Genomic DNA, 11794 nt, shown 5'->3' with positions numbered 1-11794 from the left:
TGCCAGGAATGGGGCCTGGGGGAGGGTAAGGGGCCCCTCTAGGAAGCAAGACACAGAGCAGTGCCGGGCTGGTGAAGTCAAGGGTCCTGTGACTCCAGCTGGGGAACAGCAGCTCACTGGTCTGGCACTGCTAAGGGGAGGCGTTGGGATTGGGAGGAGGCTGGAGTGGAGCAAGGAGCACATGCGGCCAGCTCTGTGGGGATAGGGTAACACACCCCAGAGACACAGGGGTGAGAATACCCCACCCCAAGCACTAGCTAGTCCCCAGGGGAGTTCCCAGTGACAGCCCAGTGTGCTACTCGCTGGTGATGTCATGCAGGAGCAGTGGGCGATGCCCAGGCCCAGGATCTCATGGTTAAAACAACCCTTATTTTATTTATACCCAAGTCTCAGGGTCCTTCATGATAAATACAAAGACAGAGAAAAGCCTCAGGAACATGCCCAGTGCTGGGCCGGGCCTTGGGGGTATCCATGGAACAGTGTGTGTGCTGTGGGGGGGTCTGAGGGCGCTGAACAGCTCCTCACCGGCGGTAACGGTAACGCTTGAAGTGGAACCAAAGCTGGAAGATGCCATTGGCAAACTGGCAGCGGAAGCCGTGGCGGTGGGAATACTCCCACTCCCTGTTGACAATCTTGAAGGCAATGTCCTCATAGGGTGGCCCGGCATGGAAGCGCAGGATGGCGAAGTCCTTGTTGTCCTGGCAGGCCTCCAGGAAGTACTCGGGCGTTGAGCGCTTGTCGATGAGGTCGGGGTAGAAGATGTTGAACTTATAGCCCTGCACGATCTTAGGCGGGGGGTTGTCGAAGTCGTAGTGGGTCTGGTTGTACTTGTTCCACTCGAAGCCCGTGTGCACACGGTTGAAGAAGCGGGGCTTGCGTGGCCGGTACTTGTCAGCCCACAGATAGGCCTTGCCTGTGAGCGGCATCTCCACGCTGAACTGCGCCTCGTCTGCGCCCATGCCCTCCTTGGCCTTACGGAAGAAGATGTCGTCGGTGCTCTCAGAAGCATCACCTACAGAGGAGGAGAGGTGACGTCAGGTTCTGCAGTGCCAGCCAGGCCTGGGCCATGCGACACTGATTCAAGGCATGCAGAGAGAAGGTGCTGCTGTGCAGAGGATGCACAAGTGGACACAGAAATGCATGGGCTGCCCTGCAGGCTCTGAGTAGGCACTGGGCTGAGTTGTGCTGGGAAACTCAACCGAAACACCCCTCCTGCCTGTCTGCACCCAAACACCTTGGTGGTACTGAGGCAGGGCCCCCAGGGAGCACCAGCAGCCTGAGCGCCATCTCCCTGTTCCTGCCCAGGCCACAGTGCCCTTTGTTCCAGGGGCACCCCTCTGCCAGGTCAGCTCTGGGTGCCTGCCCCAGATCCAGCTCTTGCCCTTTCCTGAGGGCAGTGTCCACTCCAGCCCTGCACCCCAAATCACTGCACACCCTCCATGTCAGGCAGGCTGCTGCAAAGCTGGCACCTCACCTGTCACCTGGAGCTGCTGGCGCAGGAGCAGCAGCCGGTGTGTGTCCTCCTCGGCCTCCAGCACGTGGGCATCGAAGGGCAGCTCATTGGGGCCCAGCAGTCGGGGGCTGTACTTGCCCGCGTCGTAGTCATCCAGGCTCTGCTGGATCAGATCCTCCTCCATCAGCACAGCCTCCCCCTCCGCCTCTCCCTTGGCCTCCGTGTCCTGCTCTGCCTCTGGCTCTGAGGATGGCCCTGGCTGTGCCTCAAGGCTCTCCTCGGGATCCAACCTGCATGTAAGGGAGAAGAGAGGACTGGGACGGGGATGGTACCCTTGTTGCTGCTCACCTCAGCTCTGCCTTGGGAAGGGTGAGGGCGGAAGACTGCCTTTGTGCCTGGGGACAGGCCCAGGTGTTTGCTCACCTGTCGCTGGGGGAAGCTGGCTCCCGCTTGATGATGGGAAAGAGTGGTTCACTCTCCACACCCTGCTCCTGCTTCAGCTTGTACAGCTTCTGACGCAGCACGTCCTGGTGCCGCTCCCGCAACCTGAGAGGAGAGGAGCCGTTGGGTCCTGCCCAGCAGAATCCCCTCACTCCCACTGCCCAAAGCTGTGACACCCACCTCCATGGGCAGAAACCTGCTGGGCTTGGATGGCTTTGAAAATCAGCCATCTCAGAAAAGGCAGAACACCCTCCCCCATTCCCTCCACCAACTGGGTTTAATGCCTCCCCAGCTCTGCCTCCGCCCTCTGCTCTCACCTGGCCCGAGCCATGTAAGCTTTCAGCTGCTGCAGGAGGCTCTCCCAGTACCCGATGTCTAGGTTGGGGCCTCCCGCCCGGATCTTGCTCTCGATGCCCTGGTACAGAGCTTGCAGCTGGTTGTATGTCTTCCCCTTGAACACGGACTGCACATCTGAGCTGACCGAGGCGTTGACACCATCCCGACGCTCCCCTGGACAGGTGAGGGTAGCCGGTCAGTCTCCGGGCACTCAGCTGCACTCATCCCAGTTCTGCCAACAGCAGGAGGCTGGACCCCAGCCAGGGACAGCTGCCAGACCCACAGCCTCCATTCAGCAGGTCCAGGAGAACCCCTCTGAGCCTGAGCACACATGGCAGACCCTGCGCCTTACGGGACCCACCACTCATAGTCCCCAACACACACACCAGGCTCTGCTCTCCTGCTCACCTGGTCCTCCCTTCCCAGAGGCCTCCAGCTTGCGGAGCTTGGCTATCTCATCCTCTGTGATGATGGTCATGTCCCTCCAGAAGTCCACGTTCTTCCCTTGCTCCAGCTCCATGTACACCTGCAGGCAGGAGACACATCAGGCACCTGCTCCACACCATGGGCAGGAAAGCAGAGCCAGTAGAGAAGCCCTGAGCCCAGGCAGAGGGGCAGCAGAGCAGGCACCTGGATGTCCTCCACCAGGTCCTCCATGTCGGAGACGGTCAAGCCGTTTAGGAAGGTGTAGGGCTCGTGCATCTCCACGGCCAGGTCATCGTCCTCTGCACTGATGTACTTGGCCAGAAGATCAATGGGTTTTGCCCTCCCATCCCGAATTCGGATCTTAGACCTGGCAGAGTGAGAGGAACAGAGGGACAATGGGGGACACTGAGCAGTTGGCACTCTGCTCCCAGCCAGGCCCAGCTCTGAGCAGGTGCACGGCATGCCTACCGCAGCTTGGCTTGCTGCAGGTGGAAGTTGTCCTCCTGCTCTTCCCAGGTTTTGAAGTGTTCTGCCTCTTTCTCCCGCTGCAGCATCTCCAGCTCCTGCTCCCGCATGGCTTTTTCCCGCTCCCGCTCCAGGCGCAGCTGCTTCACCTGCCCAGGGTGACAGAGCTGTGAGGCCACTGTGGATGGGCCACTGTGCAGACACCCCAGACAGCTGCTTGAGGACACAGCCATGACATAACCTGTCCCTGAGTTGCCTTGGCTCCTGCCATCAGCCTGAGCTCCTGGAGAGCAGGGAGCCAACGGGGCCAGGTTGCCTGGGCTCACTGCCAGCCCTCTGGGAGACAGGGGACAGCAGCACGACTGAGTGCCTCAGTGTTGTGACCTGGCATTGTGCCCCTCAGCACCTCCTGAGCTCCTGGGCTCAACCCCAAGGTTTCTCATCCTGGAACAGCAGAAGTCAGGGCTCTATGACCCCCACAATCCAACAGACAGGACACACCCAGGAAAAGAAAATGGGGACTTCCCAGTGAGGGATGCAGAGAACCAGGCTGTAAACAGGGCTCTCTGTCAGACAGTGACATGGAAAAGACATCTGATCCCACCTTCTGCAGCTCCAGGCGATTGTCCTCCTGGATTCGCTTGTTCCTCTCCTTCAGGTCCTTCTCGTCCAGATGGCTGATGCCTTTCTTTTCCAGTGCCTTAAACAGAATGGCCAAGGGAAGCTGTGGAATCTAAGAACCTCTACAGCCCCTCACTGGCCAGCAAATGCTACTCCATTCACCCATTTCTGCTGTTCCAGTGAGGTCTGATCCTGTTGAAGGTCCCTAAATCATTCAAGTGCTGCTCCTGAAGCCCCTCAGCAAGCCCAGGCTCCGCTCACATAGCCCACTTGACCTAGTGAGGTGAGTGCCCGCACAACAGTGCTGGGAAGGGACAATCATGAGGGAAGGGACCTTAAAGAAAGGTCACCTTGTTCTACATCCTGCCATGGCAGGGATACCTTCCACTACACCAGACTGCTCCAAGTCCCATCCAGGCTGGCCTTGGGCACTCCCAGGGATCCAGGGGCAGCCACAGCTGCTCTGGGTAACCTGTGCCAGGGCCTCCCCACCCTCACAGCCAACAATCCCTTCCCAATATCCCATCTAACCCTGCCCTCTGGCCGTGGGAAGCCATTCCCTTTGCCCTGCCCCTCCAGATCCTTGTAAAGCTCCTCTCCAGCTCTCCTGGAGCCTTTGTAGCCAGTGGAAGGAGCTCTAAGGTCTCCCCAAAGCCTTTTCTTCTCCAGAGGGCCTTCTCTTCTCCCTAACCCTAAACATCCCCAGCTCCCTGACATTCCTATAGCAGAAGTTCTGCACTCCCGTTAACATCTCCATGTTCCTGACCCAGTAAACGCTGCCCAGCACTCAGCTTGGAGCTCCAGCAGCTCCAAGACCCTCTCCTGCCCTTGACCTGTCCTCCTACCTCACTGTCCTGGACACAGACCCCACGTGAGGCACAGATCCCCCTGACTCCCCCTGCCCGTTCCATTTGGCTGCAGGGACAGGGCAGAGCTCACCTTGCTCCAGATGAATGTGCCCAGCAGGTTGTTGTCCCCAAAGGGATTGTCCGTGTTGGTGTAGCCCATGTACTCCTCACCCCAGCCCATCTTCTCCCGCTTCTTTCTCTCCTTGGCCTCCTTCTTGGCCAACCTCCGTGCTCGCTTCTCTTCGGGCGTCTCCAGGGCCTTCAGCAGAGCCGCCTGTTTCTTCTTCTCCTCCCTCAGCCTAAGCCGCTCCTGCAGGCTCAGCTGCTGCCCCGGCTCCTCCCGGCCCCGGGGTGGCCGCGGGGAGGGGGAGCTGACGGAGGACACGGAGGACTTGGATCCATCCCTCCTGCGACGCCGCTCCCGGCTCCGCGCTGCCCTGTCCCGCCCGAGCTCCGGGCTGGAGCCGGAGGAGCGGCCCCGGGACCGTGAACGCTGTTTCCTCCGGTCCTTACGGTGCCGGTCCCGACTGCTGCTTCTTTTCTTCTTTTTCCACTTCTGTCTTTCATCATCGGAGTCTGAGCTGGGGGGGCACAGCCGGGCTTCAGAGGGAGGCGTGAAGGGCCGTGAAGGGCCCGGAGCGTCGCCCCCGCCGCAGGTGAGGCCGGCCCAGCACCGGCGCCACCGGCAGCGCGGAGACAGCGAAGGGTACCCGCACCCCCCCACCCCTAATCGTCCCGGTGTCACGAGCAACGCTTGGGACCGATCGCTCGGCCCCAGTCCCGGCGCTGCCGAGGCCGGCAGGACCGAGCACTCACTCCGGTTCCCCGCCGGGCCCGGGGTGGGGACACGGGCCGGTTCGGGCCGCGCGGGCCCCGGCACACCAGCCCCCCTTCCCAGGGCCCGCTTCCCCACAGACACTGCGCGGCCGCCCCGGGCCAGGTGCCCACTCACCCCGAGCTCGGCTCCCGGCGTCGGCCCCGACTCCGGCTCTTGCTCCGGCTGCGGTGGCGACGCCCGCGACTCCCGGACCGCGAGCGCCACCGATGCGGCTCCCTTTCTCGGTCCCGATCCCGCTCCCTGTCCCGTTCCTTTTCCCGGTCCCGGTCCCTTTCCCGCTCCGAGCGGCCGCCCCGGGCCGGGCTGCGCGACCCGGAGCCCATCGGCAGCGGCAGCTCCGCCCCAGGGCCTCGCGGGGCCTCATTGCACGGGGCTGCCCGCCGTCCGCCTCCGCCCAGCCCGCCCCAGCAGCGGCCCCGGCGCAGACAGGCGCACGTCGGGCAGCCCTGTGCGAGCCGCGCCCCTTTCCCCAACCCGGGCCGGGCCCGCGCGGCGCCCACAGAGGAGGCGGACACTCTGGAGAGCACAGCACAGACTGCAGAACGCTTTATCAGAGCGGGGTACAGATCTCTGGAAAAGGGGCTCCCTGGAGAAGGAGGGGAAAACCCCTCAAAACAACCGAGAAAAGAAAAAAAACCGCGCGGTCCTCGAGCCCCCGGAACAGAGACGGGCTAACACCCCAACATCGGCGTCCCCGTGCGGTCGCAGCGTCCGCGCCTCCTGTGCCGTACATTCGGCAGACGGTGCCCCGCAGCGCGGACACGGACGTGTGGGAACAGCGACATCCACGGGGACATCCACCGTGACACGCGTGGGGACAGGGCCAGCCACCAGGACAGACATGGCGCGTGTAGACATGGACAGAAAAAACCCTCAGACATGACCCGAGACGCCTCAGCCCTGGCTTTCTCCTTGTCCATTCGGGAAGTGCTGGAGCAGTGGCTGGGAATGAGAAGGGGTATGTGGGGGGGTGATGGAGCCCTGCAGACACCTCTGCCTGCCTTGGACCAAGGCCTGTGAGTGCTTTGGCTTCACTAAAAAACTCCCCAAAATGCAATTTCGGCACATGTGGCCAGAGAGGCAGCCGCAACCAAAAGTTGCATCCCCTCTGTGTGCGTTGAGCGTCTCTCTGTGAGCTCCTGGGTTTGCCCCAGAGCCTTTACAGGAGCCTGACTGCAAACTCAGGGACAGAGATGCCCATTTTCTCCTGCCAGTCCCTTACCCGGCAGGGAGAGCTCACCTGCAGCCCCAGCACCAGGCAATGGTCAGGGCATGTCCCAGAGAGTCTGAGATCCCGGCTGGGACGATGGGGATGAAGGACAGCAGTGGCACACAGACCTATGTGGGAAGGGGCTGTCCTGCAGGGTCAAATTTCAGAGTACAAGACTCATGGGGCCTCCTTTAATGATGGAGAGCCTGGACAGCACCTGCTGGGTCATTCAAGAGAGGCCGGCAGAGAACAGCAACTCAAGTCCAGAATGAGCTGAAGTGCAGATGGAGGAACACTCAGACCAAGGATGCTCTTTCCCATGGGCAAGTGCTGTTCCTGCCCAGGCAACACTGGCAGTGCCTGTGACATGCTCCAGAGCTTCTGCTGCTCCTCTGCAGTGCCATGCAGAGGGGGCCAAGAATGAGTTCTAAAATCCAAGGTCCTTTCAGCCTCTGTGGGAAGCAGAAGCCAACAGTTCTCCAACGCTGAGCTGCTGGGACAGGAGGTGACACGGCAGGACTGTATCAGCCTGAACAGGGGCAGTTTCCATTTCAGATCAACATCTGCCTACAGGAAGGTACCTCCTTGTCCCCTTGACAAAGCTGCTCTAAGCCTTTGCCTGTCTTCTTACAGGACCACCCCACCCCATCCAGACCTGCTCCAAAGGGTCCAGCATGACAGAGCTGCACAAGGACCATCTCAAAACCGGAAGATAATTCTTTGAATTAACATGCTGCAGGAGTTCTGGGCTCACCCCCTCTCTCAGGACCCCAGCCCAGCTCCAGCTCACAAAGCTCATTCTCTGGGACACTCCCTGCGCAGAGGCCAAGCTTTATAGACCCCCTAGAAATGAGGGGAAGAAAAAAAATCTCCCATCAGCAGTGCTTAAACCATCTCAAAAAAGATGCTTGATTTCAGGTGGCTGGAAAGTCCTGATGAGGCCAAACCCTCCAGCCAACTGAGGTGGTCCCAGGGCAGGGGCCTGGGTCAGAACAGCTCGAGCCCACCCCGGTTCCCCCGTAGAGCCCCCTCCTCCAGCACAGCACCCAGCAGCTGCAGCAGGGATGTGTTTCCCTCTGGCTGTTCTACATACAGTGCTGGAAGGAAAAGAGGTTGAATTTTTAGCTTTTTGAAGTCATTGCCTTGAGCCCAAATGCAGGTGAGGCTGTAGGTATTGCACGGCTCCCATTTCCTTCCACCAACCCCTGAGCTCCCCCAGCCTGCAGAGCTCCCAGGTGGCACAGGAAGGAGGGATGGGGCAGGACCTGCAGCTGGGAGAACGAGCTGCCAAGCAGCAACAGGAAGGGGAGAGAGAGTTTCTTGAGAGACTTTTGATAGACTGTTTGGTAAATACATGGATACATGAACAGCAGCAACTTGCACAATCCCCAGACTGTGCTCCCAAGAAGCACAACTCACAGCCTTCTGTATCTACAGGCAGGGAAGGGAAGTCCAGGTCCTGTATTCCGTGCAAGAAAAAACCAACAATTCCTGAAGATTCTCACTAAGTTCAGTACAATACAGAAGGAAGAGCTTCCCATCAGCCCAGCTACCTTCTGGGACCCAGCGTAACTGCTCCTGAGTGCTACTGTGAAGACAGATTGTGGGGACTGAGGCCTGAGAGAGCAGGGTCCCGCTTCCCCACCTCTGTACACCGAATCCTAAGGACAGTGAAGATTGTAAAGGGAATAAAGAGATTTCAACCCTTTCTCAAACAAGGTTCATAAAGCACACAAGCAAGACCTGTCTCCCTCTGGTCTAAAGGATTTCCTGTTTTCTCTCTGGGAGATGAGGATGAGATTGCTGGATTCCAGACTATGCTATGTGTCCTGCTGATGGATGAGCCTGAACACTACCCCATGACATCAAATTCTCTCACTGATAGCCCGTGGCCCTCGCAAAGCAAACCCTCTCAGACACCCGCAGCAGGGATTTCCACCAGCAGTCGTGACCCCAGGCAACACCCCAGCCCCCCAGCTTTCTGTCCAAGAGTCCATGAGTGCAGCAGTGCTGGCACAATTCCGTGGCAGAGCCAGGCTCCCATTCCTGCCTCCAGCGTGTGGATGTGCCCGCGTCTCCCTGCCTGCCCTGAGGGGCTGAGTGGCTCCACGAGGATGCAGGATGTGGACAAGCCCCACGTGGGATGGGCCGATTGGGGAACTTGCCCTCCAATGTGGTCAGGCTTGGGAGGAGCCCAGTTCCCATGTGTCCGTGACCGTGGGTCTGGAGCAGGTGGCGGCCGGTCGGATGAAGTGAGGACTCCGAGCACAGAGGGAGGGGCGGCACAGCAGTGCAGCACAGGGTGAAGATGGAACCCATCATGACTTCGGGGAGAGCTGAGGAGTCCATGTGACTGTCACCAGGAACTGTGTGCTGCCCCGCACAGTGTTACAGACAGGAGAAGTCACTAGAGAGTTTGGATCCTAGTGAATTGGCATGGTTACTTTGGACTATGGTAACATGGGAGCAATTCTATTCCATGGCCTTTAATACATTTCATTTTCATAGCACCTTTCATCCCAGGGTTTAAGTGCTGTAACGGAAGCAGGTACTGTGCACCCATTAGCATGGGGGAAACTGAGGCACAGAGTGGTTTAGTGACTCACCTTGGGCCACTTGGAAAAACCGTGGCAGAGTCTGGACAGCCTTAAACCTCCTGACTCCCTCAGTTGATCAGACCACACTGCTGCCTCACATGAAGCCACTCTGCTCCCTACCCTCCCCAGCAACGTGCTCTTACTCATTCTTCAGTGAAGTCTCATGCTCCTTTTTGATGCACAAATATATGACCAAAAAAAAAAAAAAAAAAGAAAAAAGAAAAAAGAAAAAAAAAAAGGTGCAGTAAACTAAATGTTTTTAAAAGCACATTTGTGCTGTCTCTGTGCAAAGATAAAAAGAAATAAATACATGATTAAAAAATTAAAAAGGTTCACAGTATCACATATGGATAGGTAGCTGCGGTAGTGCACGTCTGGAAAACACTGTTACTACCCAGGATTCTCTACACCCAGCTGGAATTCTCTGCTGGGAGCTGCGGGTGAGCGGGTGGTTTCTTTGCTGCCCACGGCTGGGGTAAGTAGAAATACATGGTTATAGTTTTGCTCCATTCTGAAACGCAGTGCCCGGGATCCTGCAGTGCAGCAGTACTGGTGTCAGCAAGCTCTTCCCCATCCCACTGGAATGGCTGCATCAACGAAAAGGGAACACATCGACCTGCAGAGGGAATCACTGCTCTCTGGGACTTCTGTGTCTGCATAGAGATTACTGCAAGAGGCAGAGAGAAGAGAGTCACAGAATCATGCAATCGTTAAGGTGGGAAAAGACTTCCAAGAATACCAAGTTCAGCCATCAGCCCAGCACCACTATGTTCACCACTAACCCACATCCTCAAGTGCCACAGCCACACGTCATTTGAACACTTCCAGGGACAGTCATGCCACCACTGCCCTGGGCAGCCTGTTCCAATAGCTGACAACCCCTTTCAGTCAAGAAATTTTACCAAATATCCAACCTAAACCACCCCTAGCACAGCTTGAGGCTGTTTCCTCTTGTCCTGTCCCTTGTTCCCTGGGAGCAGAACCCGACCCCCATCTGGCTGCATCCTCCTGTCAGGGAGTCATGGAGAGTGAGGTCACCCCTGAGCCTCCTTTTCTGCAGGCTGAGACCCCCCCAGCTGCTCCTCATCACACTTGTGTTCCATCCCCTCCCCCAGCTCCACTCCCTTCTCTGGACATGCTCCAGCCCCTCAATGTCTTTGTGGTCATGAGGGGAAAGAGTATCAACTCCTGAGCACCAGTGCCCACATCAGTCAGGTCTGTGTCCTGCCAACTTCCCAGCACAACGAGAGAGGCTGTTTTACATCCTCCAGAAATGGCAACATGTCTGGAAAACCTGAGCTCCCCAAAGCTTTCCCTGCACCAAACAACTGGGAATAAGCCAAAGCCCTTGCTGAGCAGGCCGAGGCTCTGCCAGCACAGAGCTGACCTGAGAGGCAGCCGGGCTCTGCCGCAGCCATGCAGGAGCCCCACACTGCCAGAGGCCAAGCTGACCTTGCAGAGGGAGCACAAACTCCGACCTTGACCCACCGGGCACCCGGCACACGGCTGCTGGACACTTACTGTATCGCTCTCCTCATCGGAGACAGAGTGGAGCTGAGCGCTATAGTGGAGCGGGGAGTAAACCCAACTCCTCTCGTCTGTCGGCTGCCAGAGTGGCCAGAGACGGCAGGGAGAATGCAGGGAGAGCAGCAGCAGAGCAGGGAGCAAAGGAGAGAAGAGGAAAAAATAAAAGGAGAAAATAAAAAGAGTAGGAAACAATACAGTAAGAACAGCTGTCCACCTGGAGGGAGAGCACTGAGTCCAGAGCCAGCTCTCAGCAGAGAAGCCCTCCTCATCCTCAGCACATACCTGCTCCCTGCCAACCGGGACACGAGACCTGTTCCAGATGCAGTGGGGGTGGCACAACCTCTCCTCTTGTAGGGACAGAGTTTTAGAGCTTTTTAGATGTCAGGGGAACCTCAGCTCCCTGCCATGGCATCACCTGGCTCCAGAGAAACTGAGAGATTTGGGAAGTGACTTACCTAAGAGCAGTGACAGCTCTGGGCTCCTGCTACCAGCTCTTACCCTCCCATTTCCAGAGCCCTGTGCATGCTACAAATTGATGTCCAGGAGGGCTTTTACAGGGAAACTGGATTTGTTTGCTGTGCCTTCCTCCTTCTCTGCAGAAGGCAGTGGAGCAGGCAGGTGAGACCATGGTGGATGGTAGCCACAGAAAGGAAACAGTTATTGCTGAGATTTTGGGGATAGTGGGGTGATGGGAACAAGTACAACACAGGAGGCAAAACACAACTGGACCCTGGAAAGAATGAGGGGAAGGAAGTGTGCCTTGAGGGACGGTTATCACAGCACTGGGCATTGAAGTGTGTGAGAAGACACACTCTGCTGCAGACACAGCACAGATTCACGGGCTGGTCTCTGCTTCCAGGGTTCCTGGGGGGGCCCTTTACATTGCAAACGGGCTCTTTTGTCTCCAGGGGAGCTCCCGCAGAGAAGAAACTGCCCCCTTTGATCCAGCCTGGCATTTGCAGAGGAAGAGAAGCAGAACTGGGTGCTTGGAAGAAGCCTGTGGTGTTCCCAGCCCAGGAAATGAGCGTGACA

At 58.0% G+C, this 11794-nt stretch overlaps 2 protein-coding genes across 3 annotated transcripts in view; both read right to left on the bottom strand.

Annotated features, from left to right (window-relative positions):
• Window positions 1-356: 356 nt before the first annotated feature.
• CACTIN (cactin, spliceosome C complex subunit) lies at window positions 357-5789 on the bottom strand. 2 transcript variants are annotated; one of them, XM_066205552.1, is made up of 10 exons: window positions 5543-5789; window positions 4682-5171; window positions 3726-3821; window positions 3125-3270; window positions 2861-3023; window positions 2639-2756; window positions 2212-2404; window positions 1877-1999; window positions 1475-1767; window positions 357-1012 (listed from the first exon to the last, which is right to left on the bottom strand). In XM_066205552.1, exons 1-10 carry the CDS (start codon window positions 5749-5751, stop codon window positions 522-524), a joined length of 2322 nt encoding a protein of 773 aa, XP_066061649.1. In that variant the 5' UTR covers window positions 5752-5789; the 3' UTR covers window positions 357-521. The 2 variants fall into 2 exon arrangements, with proteins under 2 accessions (XP_066061649.1, XP_066061650.1); XM_066205553.1 differs by having other exon boundaries at window positions 1475-1743.
• A 159-nt stretch (window positions 5790-5948) lies between these two features.
• PIP5K1C (phosphatidylinositol-4-phosphate 5-kinase type 1 gamma) overlaps window positions 5949-11794 on the bottom strand; it is a 52564-nt gene continuing 46718 nt past the window's right edge. The window contains exon 18 of the mRNA XM_066205918.1: window positions 5949-9902. Within this exon, the coding sequence (XP_066062015.1) occupies window positions 9900-9902 (3 nt within the window). The 3' untranslated portion in view covers window positions 5949-9899. The remainder of the gene's footprint in view (window positions 9903-11794) is intronic.

The sequence above is a fragment of the Chamaea fasciata genome, unplaced genomic scaffold, assembly GCF_029207755.1.
Source record: "Chamaea fasciata isolate MVZ Bird 193981 ecotype frontalis unplaced genomic scaffold, bChaFas1.0.hap1 SCAF_28, whole genome shotgun sequence".
NCBI classification, from domain to species: domain Eukaryota; kingdom Metazoa; phylum Chordata; class Aves; order Passeriformes; family Sylviidae; genus Chamaea; species Chamaea fasciata.
This window is presented reverse-complemented; position numbering and strand designations above follow the sequence as displayed.

Bases quoted from the DNA above. Each gene is read 5' to 3' on its own strand.
- CACTIN (XM_066205552.1), bottom strand. From the start codon at position 5,751: ATGGGCTCCGGGTCGCGCAGCCCGGCCCGGGGCGGCCGCTCGGAGCGG. The intron at 5,172-5,542 runs GTGAGTGGGCAC...GTGCCCCCCCAG, and splicing joins CGCCGGGAGCCGAGCTCGGG to CTCAGACTCCGATGATGAAA. The intron at 3,024-3,124 runs GTAGGCATGCCG...TCACTCTGCCAG, and splicing joins CTGCAGCAAGCCAAGCTGCG to GTCTAAGATCCGAATTCGGG.